We start from the raw sequence: 20,277 nt of genomic DNA on the forward strand, positions 1-20,277 counted from the left end.
TGGTATTCTCTGCTTTCAGCCAGGATCCATCTGACATCAGCAATGATATACCTGGTTCCACGTCCTCTTCTAAATCCAGCTTGAATTTCTAGCAGTTCCCTGTCAATATACTGCTGCAGCCACTTTTGAATGATCTTCAGCAAAATTTTACTTGAGAGTGATATTAATGATATTGTTCGATAATTTCTGCATTCAGTTGGATCACCTTTCTTGCGAATAGGCAAAAATATGGATCTCTTCCAGTCGGCTGGCCAGGTAGCTTTCTTCCAAATTTCTTGGCATAGACAAGTGAGCACTTCTAGTGCTGCATTATTTTGTTGAAACACCTCAATTGTTATTCTATCAATTCCTGCAGCCTTGTTTTTTGCCAGTGCCTTCAGTGTAGCTTGGACCTCTTCCTTTTGTACCATCGGTTCCTCATCATATGCTCCCTCCGGAAATGGTTGAACGTTGACCAACTCTTTTTGGTATGACTCTGTGTATTCCTTCCATCTTCTTTTGATGCTTCCTGCATTGTTTAATATTTTCCCCATAGAATCTTTCACTATTTCAACTCGAGGCTTGAATTTTTTCTTCAGTTCTTTCAGCTTGAGAAATGCTGAGCATGTTCTTCTCTCTTTGTTTTCTATCTCCAGCTCTTTGCACATGTCATTATAATACTTTGTTTTGTCTTCTCGAGCCTACCTTTGAAATCTTCCGTTCAGTGCTTTTACTTCATCATTTCTTCTTTTTGCTTTAGCTACTCAGTGTTCTAGAGCAAGTTTCAGAGTCTCTTCTGACATCCATTTTGGTCTTTTCTTTCTTTCCTGTCTTTTTAATGACCTCTTGCTTTCTTTACGTGTGATATCCTTGATGTCATTCCACAACTTGTCTGGTCTTCAGTCATTAGTGTTCAGTGTGTCAAATCTGTTCTTTAGATGGTCTCTAAATTCAGGGGTGATATACTCAAGGTCATACTTTGGCTGTCTTGGACTTGTTCTAATTTTCTTCAGTTTCAACTTTAATTTGCATATGAGCAATTGATGGTCCATTCCACAGTCGGCCCCTGGCCTTGTTCTGACTGATGATATTGAGCTTTTCTATCGTTTCTTTCCACAGATATAATCGATTTTATTCCTGTATATTCCATCTGGCAAGGTCCATGTGTATAGTCGTCATTTATGTTGGTGCAAAAAGGTATTTGCAATGAAGAAGTCGTTGGTCTTGTAAAATTCTATCATGCGATCTCCGGCATCATTTCTATCACCAAGGCCATATCTTCCAATTACTGATCCTTCTTCTTTGTTTCCTACTTTCACATTCCAATCACCAGTGATTATCAGTGCATCTTGATTGCATGTTTGATCAATTTCAGACTGCAGAAGCTGGTAAAAATCTTCAATTTCTTCATCTTTGGCCGTAGTGGTTGGTGCATAAACTTGAATAATAGTCATATTATCTGGTCTTCATTTTAGGCGTATGGATATTATCCTGTCACTGACAGCACTGTAATTCAGGACAAATCTTGAAATGTTCTTTTGGACGATGAATGCAATGTCATTCCTCTTTAAGTTGTCATTCCTGGTATAGTAGACCATTTGATCGTCTGATTCAAAATGGCCCAATACCAGTCCATTTCAGCTCACTAATGCCTAGGATATCAATGTTTATGCGTTCCATTTCATTTTTGATGATTCCAATATATATGAAGTATAATACATATATCGTATTTTTATGCAAATAGCATGCTTCATTTTGTTTGCCAACTGCACCCTTCCCTCATGAAATATTTTCATAAGCACTGCTATGCCTATTTTTTGCTGTTAAAAAAAAATGGCATAGCAGTGCTTATGAAAATACCTCATGGGGGGAAGGCGTGGTTGGCAAACATAGAAAGCAGGCATTATTTTCTCAAAAATACAACGTAGATGAAATATAATATATATGAAAAAACCCATTGCTGTTGAGTCAATTCTAATTTGTAGTGACCCTATAGGTCAGAGTAGAACTGCCCCATAGAGTTTCCAAGAAGTGGCTGGAGGATTCGAACTGCTGACCTTTTGTTTAGCAGCTGTAGCTTGCTGCAACTCTTAACCACTGTGCCACCTGGGCTCCATAATATATATATGAAGTATAATATATAAAATATACAGAGCCCTGGTGGCGCAATGGTTAAGCACTCAGCTACTAACCAAAAGGTCAGCTGTTCAAACTCATGAGCCACTCAGCAGGAGAAAAGACCTGGCAATCTTCTCCCATAAAGATTGCAGCCTAGAAAATTCTATGGGGCAGTTTTTCTGTGTCACGTAGGTTTACTATGCATCAGAATTGACTAGACAGAGCACAACAACAACCATATACACATATGTATATACATATATATAATGGGAAGGGATTTATTTATTGAGTTCAACATATTTTTAATAGTTATTCAGTTCAGTTGCCATTGAGTCATCTCATTCATGGCATCCTCATGCACGTCAGAAAAGAACTGTGCTCCATAAGCTTTTCAATGGTTAATTTTTTTTTTTTTTAAAGTATATTACCTGACCTCTCTTCTGAGGCACCTCTGGGTAGAGCTGACCTTCTAATCCTTCTGTTATCAGTGGAGTGCTTTAATTATTTGGAACACCCAGGGACTCCTATTTAAATTTTCTATTGTTTCCTCTCTTGATTTCACAATCTGTGTCTTTCATATAAATTGTCCATTTTATTATGGTTGTCAAATGTTGGCATAAACCTGCTAAGAAACCAAAAAAACAAACCAAACTCATTGCCGTTAAATTGATTCCAACTCATAGTGACCCTATAGGACAGAGTCGAACTGCTGCATAGGATTTCCCAGAAACAGCTGGTAGATTAGAACTGCCAACCTTTTGGTTAGCAGCCGAACTCTTAACCACTGTGCCACCAGGGCTCTGAACTTGCTAAGAGTATAGTTTTATTATCTTTTTAACATCTAGATGATTTCTAGTAACGCTTACTTTTTTATTTATGATATGAATGCTTTTCGTTTTTCTTTTTATTATTTATTTTTTTAATCAGTCAAGTGAGATGTTTATCAGGTTTGAAATTTCCTAAGAACAAACTTCTATTTCACTGATTCTATTTTTTATCTGTTTTCTATTTCATTAATTTCTGTTCATATCTTTATTATATCCTTCCTTCTACTTACTTTAAAGTCTGCTCTTCTTTTTTCTAGCTCCTCAAAGGAGAAGCTTAGATTGTTGATTTTAAAGTGTTCTTCTTACCTAATATAGACATTTAAATTTATAAAGTTCTTCATAAGTACAGCTTTTGCTGCATTCCACAAATTCTAATGTGTGAGTTCTCATAAGTCAATTTAAAACATTTTCTAATTTTCCTAGTGATTCCATCATTGACGCATAGGTTATATAAAATTGTGGCTTAATTTTCAGTATGGAATGCTTTTATGTATATTATTTTTACTGATTTCTGATTTAATTCCATTGTGAGCAGAGAAACTACTATGTATTATTTAAATACATTTATATTTATTGAGACTTGTTTTATGGCCGAACATATGCATTTGAAAATACCATGCATTCTGTAATTATTGGGGATAGATAGAGATGATAGATAGATAGATAGATGGACAGATAGACAGACAGATGGATAGATAGATAAGTAGATAAACAGACAGCTGCTGTCCAGTCAATCCCAACTAATGCTGACCCTATGTACAACAGAATGAAATGGTGCCCAGTCCAAACGTTGCATATAAAAACCAAAAAACCCAAGTTGTTGCTGTTGAGTCGATTCTGACTCACAGCAGCCCTACAGGACAGAGTAGAACTGTCCGATAGGTTTTCCAAGGCTCTAATCTTTAAGGAAGCAGACTGTCACACTTTCTTCAGCGGAGCAGCTGGTGAGATTGAACCACCAACCTTTTGATTAGCAGCTGAGTGCTTAATCACTGTGCCATCAGGGCTCCTTTCAATGTTGCATATAGTGTTCTATAAATGTCAATTATGTTAAGTTGGTTGATTGTATTATCGAATTTTTTATATCCTGACTTATTTTCTATTTATTCTATCTTTTACTGCAAGAGAAGTATGGAATTTATCAGCTAAAATTGAGGATGTGTCTACTTCTCTGTTCCTCAAAATCTGCTAAGGTGTACGTTTGCTTTCAGTCCCTTCCTCGCTCTGGGGAATTTTTACTTCATGTTCCTTAGAGATTACAGTTTAGGCAGGGCAGATTTATAGTTTCATGAAAGATGGCATAATCTTTTTAAATTGTCACTTTCCTTGTTGTTCTTAAGAAAGGAGCAAGGGTAGGGCCCTTGTACTTCGCCATCTCTAAAGGGTGTCTGGAATTATTTCCAACATGAAGAATCTTGACATTAACGCAGGTCACAGTTCCCCTTAGGGAGTTCTCTGCATGTCATTTAATAAAACACAGTAAATCACTAAAATACTGAACCCTTCCTAATTGGGATCTTTTTACCTCAGGGGTTGTGTGAAATGCTTCACATCTCACAATAGATACTATAATAATTTTCTTATTTTTCTTAAGTTTTGATTTAGACTGCTGATCTAATATGACTTGGCATCACTGTAGAATAAATCTGTATGGTCAAAAGTAAGAATAATAGGTATGCACAGCCTTACTTCTAACGAAACAAAACAAAACAAAAAGCACCTAATATTTAGGAACCCTAATAGATTATTATCTACATTGTTATTCCACTCAAGTGGTCTGCTTAGTAGGACTGTCTAAAGTGTCCAGCACTGGATTATATGTAAACTAGATGTACAGTTAGAAAGCCACAATCCTGGAAGCTCTATGCCTCTCACTTCACAATTTACTATTTAATTTCATGTTAGGAGTAGCATGAGACAAGAAGTGGCACATAAATTGTTATTTATGCTGGAAAACAAACAGAGAAAAGAAAGAAACAGCTGTTGCATTTACCTCATTAATTCTAAATAACTCAACAACTGCTTAAACTTCCATTTAGAGAAATATGGTGAGCTTCTAGTAGAACTCAGAAACAATGAGTTTTCTTTCTTGTACAAATCCGCTGACAGGTTTTATATGTCTGGTTTACTTCTTTTTTTTTTTCCTTACATTTGGGACTGACACTTAAGTTTTAATATTCTGTTATTAAAAATATAAATAAAAGAATTAAAGTAGATAAATATATGTCTAGTTTATTTATTTCCATATTTTATAATCTCATTTTAGCCCAGAGCTATGTCTTTAAATAAATGTCCAAATTTGCCCTTCCACGTAACTCCAAAACTCAGTTTGCACATCACTTCCTTCAGGAAATTGCCCTACCATCTTCGAGTGGGCTCTCCCTGAGAGGAGAGGTGCATGCTAGGATACTCCTGTTCTAGATATTCCTAGAGCTGGGAATCTTCACCTCTAGACACTATTGGATGTGACCTCCTGGAATGTAGGGTTTGTGCCTTTTATACCCCTATGCATAACATGTTCTTAACACATAATTATAACCTCTATGAAATATTTGAACATGTCAGATAAACCAATTGAAACACATTAAGCTAGGAATAAAAACTACTCTACCCCCTCCAAAATAAAAAGACATTGTAAAGTACAGAAGTCCTATCATTAATATTGGGTACTTTTTATTATAAAGTTCTGATTTCAGTTTGGATTTTCTAAAATTACAAATAAAATACTATAAATACAGTGTAGTTAAAAGGTATCCTCAAATAGCATACAGTTGACTGACTGTTTTCTGTTTTTTCCCTGGAGATAAGCTTGGCAATATTTCTCCTCATTCTTTAGGGGTGACCTTACCTAGAAACTGTTAAAGCATCTAAATATCTTCTATGTTCACATGCTGGAACAAGTTACACCGTTCTTCCCTCAGCCTCTTCTTATTTATTATCATCAGTGGAAACCATATGCCTACTACCTTCATACTATGAGTTATACATGCTATGAGGATTTGAGCTCCTGCCTTCAGATAGTTTACAGTCCAGGGCAGTCAGCAAAGTCAAGTCAACACATATTTATCAAATGACTTACAATAAATCCACTGTGGACTGATAAAAGCAATAGAAGTATAAAAAACACATTGCCTTCGAGTGGATTCTGACTCACAGTGGCCCTGCAGGACAGGGTAGAACTGCCCCATAGAGTTCTCAAGGAGTGGCTGGTAGATTCAAACTGCTGACCTTTTGGTTAGCAGCCTGAGCTCTTAACCACTGTATCACCAGGGCTCCAGCCAATAGAAGTATAGCTAAAATTGTTCACGTTGCTCAGTTTTCTCTTTACAATGATATAGGCAACACAGCTGGAGGAAAGCAGTATGAATTGTGTGCATATTAAGGAAGATAAAGTCATTTTTTAATTTTATATCTTTTGAAGGTCTCCAAATTTAGGTGAAACAGTCATGAAAATGATATTTAATTATAAGCAACTGAGGGGTTTATGGGAGTGCTTCCCTGATGTGTGTCTGATTTTTTGTGCAATAATGCAAATTAATTTTCCTTTAAATTGCTCATTTTCATTGCATTTGCTTTTTTCTTTGTTGTTTTCTACACACACACAGAGACACACACACATATGCACGCTCTCTAATAGCATTTTTTACTTATATTTAGGAAAATGTATATCCTGTCACATTACATATATCATATACACACATATACATACATATATATACACATAGGTATGAATATATGTAATGTAACTATGTATCTGAATACATTGTAAATTTATCACACAAGAGAGAGATTTTAATTTTTTTTCTTTTTTTTCTTACACAGAAACAAAGTGATTCTGTTATGAGTTATCAGGTATTTCTGGCCAAAATATTGAGTAAAGAAATTAGATGAGCCTCTTGATATTGATCTTCTTGATCTCAAATTTGAAGTGAGCTCCATTAGGCCTTAGTTGTGACTAGCAACAGAGCGTCATAAACTGAACTGTTTTTATTTCCTGAAGCAAAAAACAAGGACAGAGTTTGTTCATTTATCTTGAAAGGAGGCTTTTTTTCAATTATTTCCATTAATAAAGATGAATGAGGTCATAAATGGTTCAAAATAAATCATCATGACAAACACTAAAGGATGTTAAAAAAAAAAAAATATTGCTGTTGAGTTATTTCAACTCATAGTGACCCTACAGCACAGAGTAGATCTGCCTCACACGATTTCCAAGGAGGGCTGGTAGATTCGAACTGTCAACCTTTTGGTTAACAGCTGAGCTCTTAACCTAAAGGATTAATGGTATAAAATTTCTGGCTTTACAACCAGCTATCTTCCTGTACCAATGTGTTAGTTAGGAATAAACCTCATACTCACTACAGTAAAGAACTGATCTGAAACCAGACTGGATTCTCACTGACCTCTTTTCCTTTTCTAAGTCTGTTAGAGCTCTACTATGCTAGGACTCCAACCAAATTCAAGCCTTTCATCCCAGAACATACAGGGCATCAGTTAATAGGCATATATCTTATATTTGTATGTTTAACTTATATTTCTTGAATGTATCCTAATAGTAATCAAAATAATTACTTTTACATTAAAAAAAATACAGCTATCTAATGGAATGTGAAGCCAAGTCATAATGATTTTACTAGGAAACATGAGATTTCAAAGACACTGGAAAAATGATACATGGAACACAACAATTAAGGGAAATGTCGTGTTGTAAAAGTCAAAAATTAGTTCAAAAATTTTATTAATTGAAAAGTAAGCCCAACATCTAAGAAATTTAAATTTTACTAGAGACAATATGCCATTGATAATCATTTAAAATTTTAGTACAAGTTTAAGGTAAATCTCTAGTAATGGTAAAAATATAGGTGATAGGAGAATTTTAAAAATTCTATTTGCATTTGGAGAATTACCTAAAAATCATATATTTGAAAAATGTAGGCAATAAAAGTTGGAAAAGTGATTTCCCTAAACATCTAGATTATATGTACTGGATATTTTAAAGCTTTATGCCATTATGATAATATATAACCAGTTGTCATCAAGTAGGTTCTGACTCTTGGACACCCTATGTGTATCAGAGTAGAACTGTGATCCATAGGATTTTCAATGGCTAGTATTTCAGAAGTAGACTTCTAGGCCTGTCTTCCAAGGCACTGCTGGGTGGACTTGAACCTCCAACCTTTTGGTTAGGATATTTTTATCTTATTTTACCCTAAATAGACTGAAAAATATTAGCATAACCAGGAAAATACCAGCAACCAGTTGTTGTCCAGTCTATTCTGACTCACGGTGACCCCACGTGTATCAGGATAGAACTGTGCTCCACAGAGTTTTCAATGGTGGATTTTTCCGAAGTAAGGTCTTTCTTAAGAGGTGCCTTTGAATGCACTTGAACTTCCAATCTTTAGGTTAGAAGTTGAGCATTTTAACCGTTTATACCACCCAGGGAGCAACATCAGATGAGGAGTGCAAATGTGAAATGAAAAAAAAAAATTTATATATATATATATATATAAACTTCCTTAATTCTTGAATAATTTAACTTGAAAATTGTATTTTACATAAGTGAATATTTATAAAATAATTTTCATTTTTGGACAACAATCAAATTTTAGATCTCATTTTAAAAACTTGTTGTATTTATCTCCTAAACATATTTTCATTCCCAGTCATTTAAGTTATACGTTACAAGTAGTTCTGTTCAGTCAACTGGGTCATAAGTAGGTTTTGATGTAAGTCAAATATCTCATTAAAAAAAATTTCATTATTATTGCCTTTCATTATCAGTATCTTTATAAACCCAATCTTTATTTGTCTTTAGGGGTTGGCATGAAAATGATAACATCAGCAAATTATGTGTTGCAACACATACGTAGTACATATTACTAACAATAAAATGTAAGAAAACAAAAAGGCTGTTTGTCTAACTCAAACAGGCCATAAATCAGGGACTACCTGCATATAAATAGCCTCTAAACCTAGCCTCTTTCCTCTAGACTTGATTGCTACAATCTCTGCTAAACTCTTCTACCAGCCTGGTCTTTTCATACATGACTTTTTTCACATTATGTTGTCTTAGAACATTTTTTGGAAGAGAGAGGGAGAAAGGAATGGGGAGGGAGAGGGAGAAGGAGAGGGAAAAGAGGAACTAGGAAATGAAACAGATGTTTAGCATATTCTGCATTCTACCTGCTCTGGAAATGATCATAGGTCCGTAGTGGAAAATACCAATGTAACTAATACAAATATTTTAAATAATTTGAGTTAAAAATAGACAGATGTTAGAATCCTGAGAAGCAAGCGATTCTCTTAGGATGGAGTAAGGGTCAAGGAAGTATTGTCAGAGAAAAGGAGTGGAAGTTTTTGACAAAGTGTTCTGCGCAAAAAGATGCGACTGACTAGGTATACAAAGGGGAATGACTCAGAGACATAAAAGAGCAGTATGGCATCATTTAGAAACTAGGAAGAGTTTGGTTCAGGTAGAGACAATCTGTGCTTCCGCAACACAGTGGCAGGAACCAGACGATGTGTCACATTCCTCACGCCTCGTGTGTCATATCATTGACATGGTGTGTCACTTCAGTGACATTTTGTAACCTCCTGGGAGCCTGTTACAGAATGCATTTTTAACACATATCTCTGCAGCTGGTAGCTGGCTTAGAATGGCTAGTTGTTGGAGAAAGGATATTAGAAAATAAGCTACTAAAATATTTACGTGAAAGATGATGATGCTCTGAATTAAGCCCATCGTTACATGGAAGGACAGATGGGATTCAAAATAATAGCTATTTTTTATTGAGCACTTACTATGTTAACAGTCATCCCTGTCATATCTCATTTAAACCTCAGACAAAACTGGGAAGTCATTATGATTATCTTCCATTTAAATATGAGTAAGCTAAGTTTGAGCTATCAACTTCCACTAAGTTACAAAGCAAAAAGAAGCTGGGCTTGAGCTGAGGTTTTCTGAGTCCAGGTACCATGTTCTATTCAGTAAAATGCCTTCCTCCTCAAACTCAAACTTTTTTACTTGGTTTTCAAAATTCTTCAAATCTTTGAGGTGGAATTACAGATGAGTTTATTTTATTTTTTAATAACTATATGAATTTTCAAAATGTTCCCCAATTTTAACTTTTGTAAGACAAAGTATTTTTAAAAAGGAAAAGAAAATACCCAACAGAAGCCTTTTCAATTGAACATATTTTTCCTGTTTTAGGGCTCACCTAAATATTTCTTTTTATGAAACGTACTATAGCTTAAGTGATCTACTTTCCACCTTCTCTGAATGGTGCATGTATTATTACTTCAGGGTCTTTTTTACACAAAGTTTGCCTTCCCCCACACTTAGTGTGACTTAAAATTATACTTCCATCCTTTGAGTTCTAACTCTGGTCCCTTGCATCTATAAAGTATATCAATCTCTTACCTCTTTGTTCTACAGCCAGGGAATTCCTTTATAGCAAATGAAATTAGAAACTGAAAATTAAGGTTGAGAAATTAATTGTCCTTAGTTTATAAGCACTACAGGACTCCTTAATATGTTTAATGCAAAACTAAATAAAGTATTATAATGACTCATCTCTAATAAAATCACATTGCTGAGTTTGCTGATAGCTTCAAATATTGACAAAGCCTGTCATACTCACATGAAAGGGACCATTAGCCATTTGTAGAGATATGTCCTTTATACTGAATTTATGTTTACATGCACACAAAAGATAACCTTGAAAAACATTGAATTATTCTCAAAACTTTCCCAAAGCACTTTGAAAATGCCATTACAAATAAGTTAGGCTTAGTTTTTCACAAAACTAGTAAAACTAAAGTTACCAAAAAAGGTGCAATTCAAGTGACAAATGGCTATTTTGATCTCTTTTTTTTCTTTTGACTAATAATAAAAATTAACATCTATAAAATACTTATCATATGCCAGGTGCTATTCAAAGTGCTTTATATCTATATTAATACATTAAATAACAGAAAAGCCCTATTAGTAAAGTACTATTTTTATCCCATTTTACAGAAACTAAGACACATAGATATTATGTAATGTTGTCACAGTTAACAACTAGTAAGTAGTGAACCCAAGATTCAGATATCTGCAATTTGACTCCTACGAGAGGACCTATGATCTTTAAAATATTTTTAGCATTTTTAAGATTTTCTCAAATCTATTAAAGAATAAGGAACCAATAACAAATAGAAATTATTACAGAAAATGCATACAATTAACACTGTTTCGTTGGGTGAATCAAACTGTTACCATTTTGGCCTGGTGTGGGCTCCTCTCAGGCTTACAGAATAAGAGAGACATTTAAAATCAATCAAAATTTTAAAGATTTTTCAAAGACTCTCTAGTAACACACAGGTGAAATTACCCGGGGTTTGTGGGTTTGGGGATTTTGTTTGTTCTGAATTTGTACCTGGCCCAGCTGCAGTGAACCAGCTTTACTGTTCACAGTATTAGAGTGAAGCAGGTAGGACTAGAGCAACTGCCTGCTTTGTAGTGCTCACTCATCACCTGTCCATGAATGTCCTGTCCATCACCTGTCCCTACATGGATCACGTACCCTTCTCTGAATCAAACCCGGCATCTTTACATCTGGCACATCTCATGCAGCTTAGCTGCCACTCCACAAGAACATCATTAGACCTAGAGCCAGTTCTACAAGGGAAGATTAAATGCCTTGTTTTGAAATTTCTCTAAATATCCACTTGATAAAGACAAATATGCTGCTTATACGCAACAGTATCTAGATAATTACATTAATTTATCTTTTTAAATCACTGATTTATTTTTCTCATAGTTATTCATTCAACTTTTCAACCACTTAGTGTGAACATGACAGTGGATGCAAAGAATAATGTAGGACTTCTTTTTGCAAAACACAGCCATAAAGATGCTTAAGCAGCTTCAAGTCTAACGCCTGGCAACTATGTGTGTTTTGCTCTCAGTATTTTAGGATAAAACTTAGTTTTCTTAATGTTCTTTTTGACTGAGTCCATAAAACAGTATTAGGTACTTTGGAAAATTAAAGAGCAGGAACAACATAATTTATTTTACTGTTGCTTATTTTCTATATTATAAGCAGCTTTTCTTTTAATATTACATTTGCCACTTAGTTTGCATGTTTAAGAACACATTTACCAAGACACAGTGGCAATTGTTTATCACGTGAAAAATATTTTTCATACCCCCAAACACAAATCTATTGCACAACTGACTTGAGAAATGTTTGAGCAGCAAACTATGATTAAAAAAAGGAAATCTATCATGCCTAATACTCCTTAATTCTTTTTCAACCTTCCGTATATTTCTTACTGCTTGTTCCCAATCATTCTTAAAATAGAAATTTTTAAATAATCTCAGTTTTTAAAAATTAGAACAATATTTGATATAAATGAGTACAAAAAAGAGTCAAATGTTCACATTTTACTGGTGATGAACATGAGGTGAACTGCCAAGGGAAAATGACTTGGCCAAGGTCACATGACCAACTACTGCCAGAGACCATATTTCAGTTCTATTTACTTCCAGAACATTCCATGATCTAGAACTTTTTCCATTGACAAGAAGCATCATTTATCACCAGTATGTTGTTCTGCAGCCTTCTTGAGTTGTGAAATATCTACTATTATTTCTCTATAAACCAATCAGCTTTTGAAAGCATTTCTTTGATTTAACCAAAAAAAGCTAAACCAAAATAATAATTTCAGCAATAATAATTACAGAACTATAGACACCTTATTAGGAAAGATATTTATACTATTCCAATTAATTATCACAATGACATGATGATGTAAACATTTCTACTTCATAGTTGAGGAATTGAGGCTCATTGGAAATAAACACCTCAGCCCACTCAGCTGTTGTTGAAGCAGCAATTCTAACTAAAAAAAAAAAAACTACAGGATTTTCTCCTCTGTAAAAGGATAGACATAGGGTTGGTCAGTCAAGATTATTAATGGTAAATAAGATAAACAGATATTCATAAAATTGTCAAGAGTTTCATTTCACTGAGATTCACCATCAAAAGTAATTCAAATTATACAATACAAAATTGATAGAAAACTAAAGGAAAAAAAAATCACATATCCACCATCCTTAGTATGGAAATTTAACTCTTAAGTAACATAGTTATAAGATAAATCTAATAGGCATATATCAAAACTGTACCTATTGCATGGTGAATGCATAACATTTTCCAACACATGGAAACATTTATAAAAATTAATACTAAGCCATAAAGCAAGTCTCATCCATTTCAAAACATCACTATTATGAAGACCCATTTCTGACAGTTACTAATTAGTTTCAAAACCAGTTCTACATTTTTGTAAATTTAAAAACAAATTTCAAAATAACCCACCTGAAATAAGATATCACAAAAGAAATTGGAAAATAATCAAATTAAATACTAATAATATTCTCAAAACGTAGAAAAAAATTAAGCAGAATTTAGAGAGAATTCTATAGCTTCTAGTGCTTACATTAGAAAAGAAAAAATAGACACACTGAAAGTTAATCAGTGAGGCATTTCTCTTAAGAAGTTAGAATAAAACATATCAGAATGAACCCATAGAAAGTAAAAGAAAGAAAATAAGAAATTAAAGAGAAAATTTAAAACTAGAAACAATGAGACAGAAAACTGCATTATAATAGAAAGGTTCAAATAAATTTAAAATTTGCCTCTTTGACAAGACAAATATGACGTTTACAAATACCAACCAACGGTGATCACGAAGAAAGAATGTACTTAAAAATTACACTAGGAAAGAAGAAGACATATAACAATAAATGTAGATATTAATATGATAATAAGAGAATATTATAAAAGTATTATACTAAAACGTTGGAAATTTAGGTGAGATAGATTCCTAGAAATGTATAAATTACCAAAACAAATTCAAAAGTAAATGTAAGATGTAATAATCCTGTATCAATGTTTGAATCAATATTTTAAAATATTCCCACAAACGAAACAGCATACCTATACACACCAGATGATAGGTAGTGCAGTAAAATTTTAAAAAAGAAATAAAAAGTATAAAAATTCAAGTGGAAAAGGTAGCTATTAGTCAGTTAGTCTATGTAAAAATGTTAATTAATAAGTTAGCTTAAAAAAGTTGATGCATACAAAATCAGTAAAATCTTACATCATTTCTATACACTAGTAACAGAGAGAAAGAAAAAAGAAAGCAAAGAAAAACAAAAATTAAAAAGTAACAGCACATAAAATAACAACCAAAACTATGAGATGCAAAATCTTTAGGTAGAAAATTATGACATTTCATGGAAAGATACTAAAGAAGTCTCAAATAACTGAAGATATATAAAATGTTCTTGGATATGAAGATGTAATATCACTAAGATGTTAATATTCCAAAATTGACCTACAGATTCAAAGTAATAACATTCCAAACACCAACTTTGAATATGTAACCTAAAAGCCAATTCTGAAATTCATATGTCTTTCTGATTACATGAAACAGAAATAAGACAACAGAGTGAACAGTTAAGACAAAAACTGGGCAAAGTATCACTATCCAAAATATACAGAGAGTTCTTTTTAATTAAAAAAGGATAAAATGTGAAAAGAATTGGGCAAAAGATATTAATATGTATTTCACATATGAGAGAATATAAATATCCAGTAAATATATGAAAGTTGCTCAAATTCATTAGAAATCAAGGCAATAGGAAATATTAATAAGCCACAATGGACTACTATTTTATACCCCTAAGGTGGGGAATAATTTCAAAGTCTGGAAAACTAGATATTGGTGAGAATATGGAAGAAAAGGAACTGTCACATAGTTGCTGGGAAAAGTATAAACATAACAAACACTCTAGGAATCAATTTAGCAATGCCTTTGTGGCGTAGTGGTTGAGAGCTACAGCTGCTAACCAAAAGGTCAGCAATTCAAATTCACCAGCAGCTCCTCGGAAACCCTATGGAGCAGTCCTACTCCGTTCTATAGGGTCACTGTGAGTAGGAATCCATTCAATGGAAATGCATTTTAGTACATTTGAGCATGCATATTTTATATAACCATTTCCTGGGCATTATTCCCTTTAGAAACACCACGAGACATGTATAGGAATATTTATAGTATTCCATAAACTGCTTTTATACATCAAAAATTATCTTTCTGAGTTTATGATAATTTCAACATGATAAAAATCCTCTTTTAAAAAAATATCGTGTGGCCTTCTGTGTTAAATGTTTGTCTTGAAAGCATGTTTAAGAATAAATAATCTCATTTTTGAGTTTTGCATGAAAATTGACAAATATTACATAATAGAAATTCCATGTGACTAGGCTCTAGTATTATTGAGTTCTATTGTAGGTTTCATTATTAACTAGTAGTTTTATCATATATTACTCTCTAAACTCTTTAAGTAAATTATAAAATAATACTATTATCATTTGATACATTCTTAAATGAGAATATTAAAGATACAAAGATGCTTTGAAAAACATCAAGTATAACACAGCACTTTTACAAGGAAAATCTTTTTCATAGGGCCATGTCTCCCATTACTTGGTGCATACTAAGGCCTATGCTTACCAGCTGCTGCCCTTGGACACCCCAGGCTGCATACTGCAAGACAGAGTCCTCTACTTCTGGTGGATTTAACTCCCAAACTTCCCTTGAAAAAAATGTAAATATTTTACATGAATGAATTGACATCTACACCATTAAGTTGGAGAATTGTTCATGAAAACCAGAAAATCAAAGAACTTACCTAGTGTGTATGTTGTAAATCACATATGAAGCAGTATACGAATAACGAAAAATCTGAAATAAAAAAAAAAGTTATTCATCTTAGTTTGGCATAAAGGTCCCATGTTAACGTATGTGTATGTGCTTGATAATATCCAACAAGTGATGTTAGGGAGAAACCAAAATATGCAGATATCCCAGTTCAGGAGTTTCTCACTCCCTCTGTGCCTTACTACAATAGACTTCTAATTCTTTTCGCTGTCATCAATCTCGTTCCTTATTCAATCCACTCCATACTTACTATAACTGTGATTATATCACTTTCTTCTTCAATATTTTCAGTGGATCCCCATTGTCTATAAAATAAAGTTCGAACTGATATTTTGATATTAAAAGATTTTAGTGTTTGGCTTCTATAAGCTTCGCTACTTCCCTGTCTCCAGTCTATACTTTCAATCAAATTAGATGAATTCCCCTTGTATATCATGAACTTTTTCTGCCTTTTTTTCCTTGGATATTCTACCCTAAGTCAAGTGCACACAGATCACCCCAGTTAAAAGCCATCTCTTTGACAGTTTATTGTATGACATTTAAGACATAACTCACTCATATAAACTATATAAACATTTTAAGTACCTCTCCTTTTTTCATTGGAATATTGGCAGGTCCAGGTGTGTATTACCTTTGCATCCACCACATTACCTAATACAGTATGGTGCTTGCATGAAATAATCAATATTCACTGAGTAATAATTCTAATGGGGAAAAACTCATAAAGTCCGACGTTTGTGCTGGTGGAGACCAGAGGTCAACATTCTACACATCCTCATAATGAAAATGTATGTGATCTTTAAGAGATTTTAGTACCATCTTAAAAAGAATTCTACTTCTTTGTAAAGCCAATTTTCTGAAAGACTGCAGCACCCACAAACAGTTAAATGTTCAGCTACTGATCAAAATGTAGGTGGTTTGAATCCACCCAGAGAAGCCTCAGAAGAAAGGCCTGGTGATCTACTTCTGAAAGATTAAAAAGCCAAATCAAACATGTTGCTGTTGATTCAATTCCGCCTCATGACTACCCTATATGTGACAAAGTAGAACTGCTCCATTGAGTTTTCTTGGCTGTCATCTTTACAGAAGCAGATCACTAGGACTTTTCTTCCATGGGGCTGCTGGTTGAACTGTCAACCTTTAGATTAGCAGGCAAAGACAAACTGTTTGTGCCACTTAGGAACTTTCCCCAAAATTAACCCAATGCTTTTGAGTCAATTTTGACTCAGCAACCCTGTAGAATACAGTAGAACTTCCCCCATAGGGTTTCCAAGGCTGTAGTCTTTTCTGCTGTACATAGGGTGGCTATGAGTCGGAACCGACTAGACGGCACCTACCAAAAACAATCTTTACAGAAGCAGACTGCCACATCTTTCTCCTGCTGAGCGGCCAGTGGGTTTGAACCACTGACCTTTTGGTTAGCACTGCACCAGCAGGGCTCCCTTCGAAAGATTACAGCCATTGCAAACCCTATGGAGCACAATTCTACCCTGAAATACACGGGGTAGCCATGAGTTGGAATGGACTCAATGGCAAGTTTTTTTTTTTTCCCAGCACCCATTTTACAGGGACATTAAGGGATATTTAGGACCATAAGGGATATTACAAAGACATCTCTAAAGTTCTGTCCTTACTAGCTAGAGATGATGAAATAGTGCAATAGATAGGAAATGAGGAAAATTGCAAAATATGGGTTAGGGAAAGAGATGAGTATGTTATAGTTCAGATAAAATTATTTTTCTCTAAGCTACGTGGATCTGGAAACCCTGGTGGTGTTGTGGTTTAAGCATTTGTCTGCTAACCAAAATGTAGGCAGTTCGAATCCACCAGGCGCTCCTTGGAAAATATATGGGGCAGTTCTACTCTGACCAGTAGGGTCGCTATGAGTTGGAATCTACTTGATGGCAATGGGTTTGGTTTTCATTATTTTTTTATGTGGATCTAGTGAGGCGAATTTTCTCTACCTAGCTATACTGTTGTATTATTAGTTCTAGGATTTACAGAACTTACACTGATACTTTCATTTTCAACATTCAATTATTTAAAAAGCTTTTTTAAAAAAAAAATTCCTGTAGGAGAAGTACATCACAGAAATATTATAACACTGCCAATTAAAACTTCCTCGAAGTCAAATTGTTATTTCTCATGGCTACAATAATGGCTTCAATTAAACAGGACTGGACACATATTTGGTAAAACAATGCTAGTGTTCTTCTCTCTTGGCATTGCAATTGCTCCCCTCATTTGTTACAATATTGTGTTTCACAATAAAGCCTCCTTCTCTCATTCCTTTGTAATATATATTAAATCTGATATTTCCATTAGTATAGACTTGTAAAAGCAAAAGAAAAAATAATTTCCTGGGGTCTATTTTGACACCCATGTGTATCCTTAAATTCCATATTTGACTTCAAACTTTGCATCTTGAACCTACTATAGCTGACAAATTGACAAGAAATGTGACCACCTCTGAAAACACACTTTCAATCTCAGAAAGTTCTGTCACCAAAGCAAACAGCCAAGTTAAACCTTGGAAATCGAAACAGACAGCTATGTCAGTGATATTACAGGTAAAAGGAGACTATTCATCCCATCTGTTAATCACCTCACAACTGTACCTGAATTCTAGGCTCACATTCATCTTGAGAGAGAGTTACTGTGCCTTAGTGTTTTAGGCAAGGCAGACCACCAAAACAACCACTGAGACAGAGTCGGATACAGCTATTGAATTTTGGTGTCTTTCTATATTTGTGATAGAGGTTGCAGCCTTTTCTCAAAGTATAAACCTGAAGAACTTAGATGTCCACCAGGTGATGTGAATCAGTGTTTAGCCTGATACAGCATTTGTTTCTCTCTGCTGATGTGTCAAAATGGAAGACCGCAATAAAGAAGTTAATCGTGACTTGCCTGCAAACCCGTAACAGGTTAAAGTAACAAGTTACAGAGGTTTCAGCGTCATCTATTGACAGCTACATAGACTACAAAGCCAGCAGTTTGCCATCGACAGATAATTAGAACCTAGCCCGAGGATAAAATGCTTTCCTCTAAAATCCCTGTCTTTTGATGTGTGTGTGTATATGTATTACGAGCAGATCCAGATATTTCATGTTTTGTAACATCACATTACTGAAATAATATTCTTTGCCCACAATCTAATAGAAAGAGTATAGAGGGGTCAAAAGTGTATATTGTTGGAGAGATTTTAAAAAGAGGATTCTCAATAAGAACTAGACTTAGCTTTACTGGACATCTGTATTAAGGCACACTGGTCTAAATTCAGTCTGCATTAACCTGCATTTCCATCTCTCTCTCCGCTCCACATGGATAGCATTTCTATTTTTCCTTAACACTCCTCACTTTCTTTTGTCTTAGTCTCCTCTTCTATCTGGGCAAGGAAAGTCTAGTTTCAAGATGAAGTGGTCACAGTGGAGTCACTTAAGGTTAGGAACAGTATTCCTTTTTCTTGTGATATTTGGCTAGTGTATATTAAAAGCCAAAGTGGGCATATGCTGAGATCCTTGAGTACAAACACATTTCATAGCCAGAGCTGCATTTGAGAGTATCCTCTTTATATCTCTGCAAATAATGTTACACTGCTATGGATTATGAATAGTTATGGTAATAGAAGTGGAGGTGGGACTGAATTAAGATACAGTGTGCAAAAAAACCAAAAGTTCCTCCTAGAAGCTTGTCTTGAGATGTCCTATCATCAATTCCACGATGCCAAAGGCATAGGGATGTCCAGACAGCATCAGAAAATCCTACAATCCAATCTCGACCCCATCATCTTTACATTACTTTGGGAAACGCAAGAAGAAGTTGATTCTGAGAATTGTATCCTAAGACCAGTAACATTAGACATAGCATGAGATATCATTGCAGGGGCAGAAAAACAGACATATTTAAGTCCTGCCAGGACAAGCAAATTATAAAAGTATGCAGAAGGGTGGCATTCATGCTCTTTAAACAATTAAGTTGATAATATTTATTTATTCCTATATGTTTTCTGTCAATTTATATGCATTTACTAACATTAAATATCAGCTAATAAGTTAGGTATTTTGCCAAATAAAAGACCATAAAATATGTGATCCCTGTCCCCAGACTTCATAATTCAGTCGAGGTGACAAGATTAGCAAAAATTACATTAGTACAGAGCATTCTGTTGCAACTCATGGATAAATTAAATCTTGCCAATTATAAGTCCACAGGCTTTCCAAGAAATGATCAATCTTTTTGGTTTCAAGAACACAACATAGAGAAGATAATAGTTGACTTTGGCACTGAAGGGATTAATATAAATTGAGAACAAGGCAGCTAGTGTAGAAAACTTAAATAGTCCTACATATAATAACAACTCTTTTTTTTTTTTTTAAATATTTTATTGTACTTCAGGTGAAGGCTTACAGAACAGATACTTTCTCATGTAACAGTAACACACATGCTGTTTTATGACATTGGTTAACACCCCCACAACATTTTAACCCTCTAAATTCTCAACTTTTTTTTTTTTTCTTTTGTGAAAATACACATAGCCAAAGATACGCCATTTCAAAAATTTTTTTTTTACATACAC

General features: G+C 34.3%; 1 protein-coding gene across 8 annotated transcripts in view; it reads right to left on the minus strand.

The window, feature by feature from the left end:
• DPP10 (dipeptidyl peptidase like 10) overlaps positions 1-20,277 on the minus strand; it is a 1,865,365-nt gene that overhangs the window by 185,994 nt on the left and 1,659,094 nt on the right. For 7 of the 8 annotated variants that reach the window (XM_004375073.2, XM_023730177.1, XM_023730175.1 and 4 more), the window contains 2 exons: positions 15,673-15,725; positions 15,495-15,576 (listed from right to left, as the gene is read on the minus strand). In XM_004375073.2, the coding sequence (XP_004375130.1) occupies positions 15,495-15,576; positions 15,673-15,725 (135 nt within the window). The remainder of the gene's footprint in view (positions 1-15,494; positions 15,577-15,672; positions 15,726-20,277) is intronic. The other variant, XM_023730178.1, reaches the window with a different exon arrangement.

Source organism: Trichechus manatus, unplaced genomic scaffold, assembly GCF_000243295.1.
Source record: "Trichechus manatus latirostris isolate Lorelei unplaced genomic scaffold, TriManLat1.0 scaffold00033, whole genome shotgun sequence".
Classification (NCBI taxonomy): Eukaryota; Metazoa; Chordata; class Mammalia; order Sirenia; family Trichechidae; genus Trichechus; species Trichechus manatus.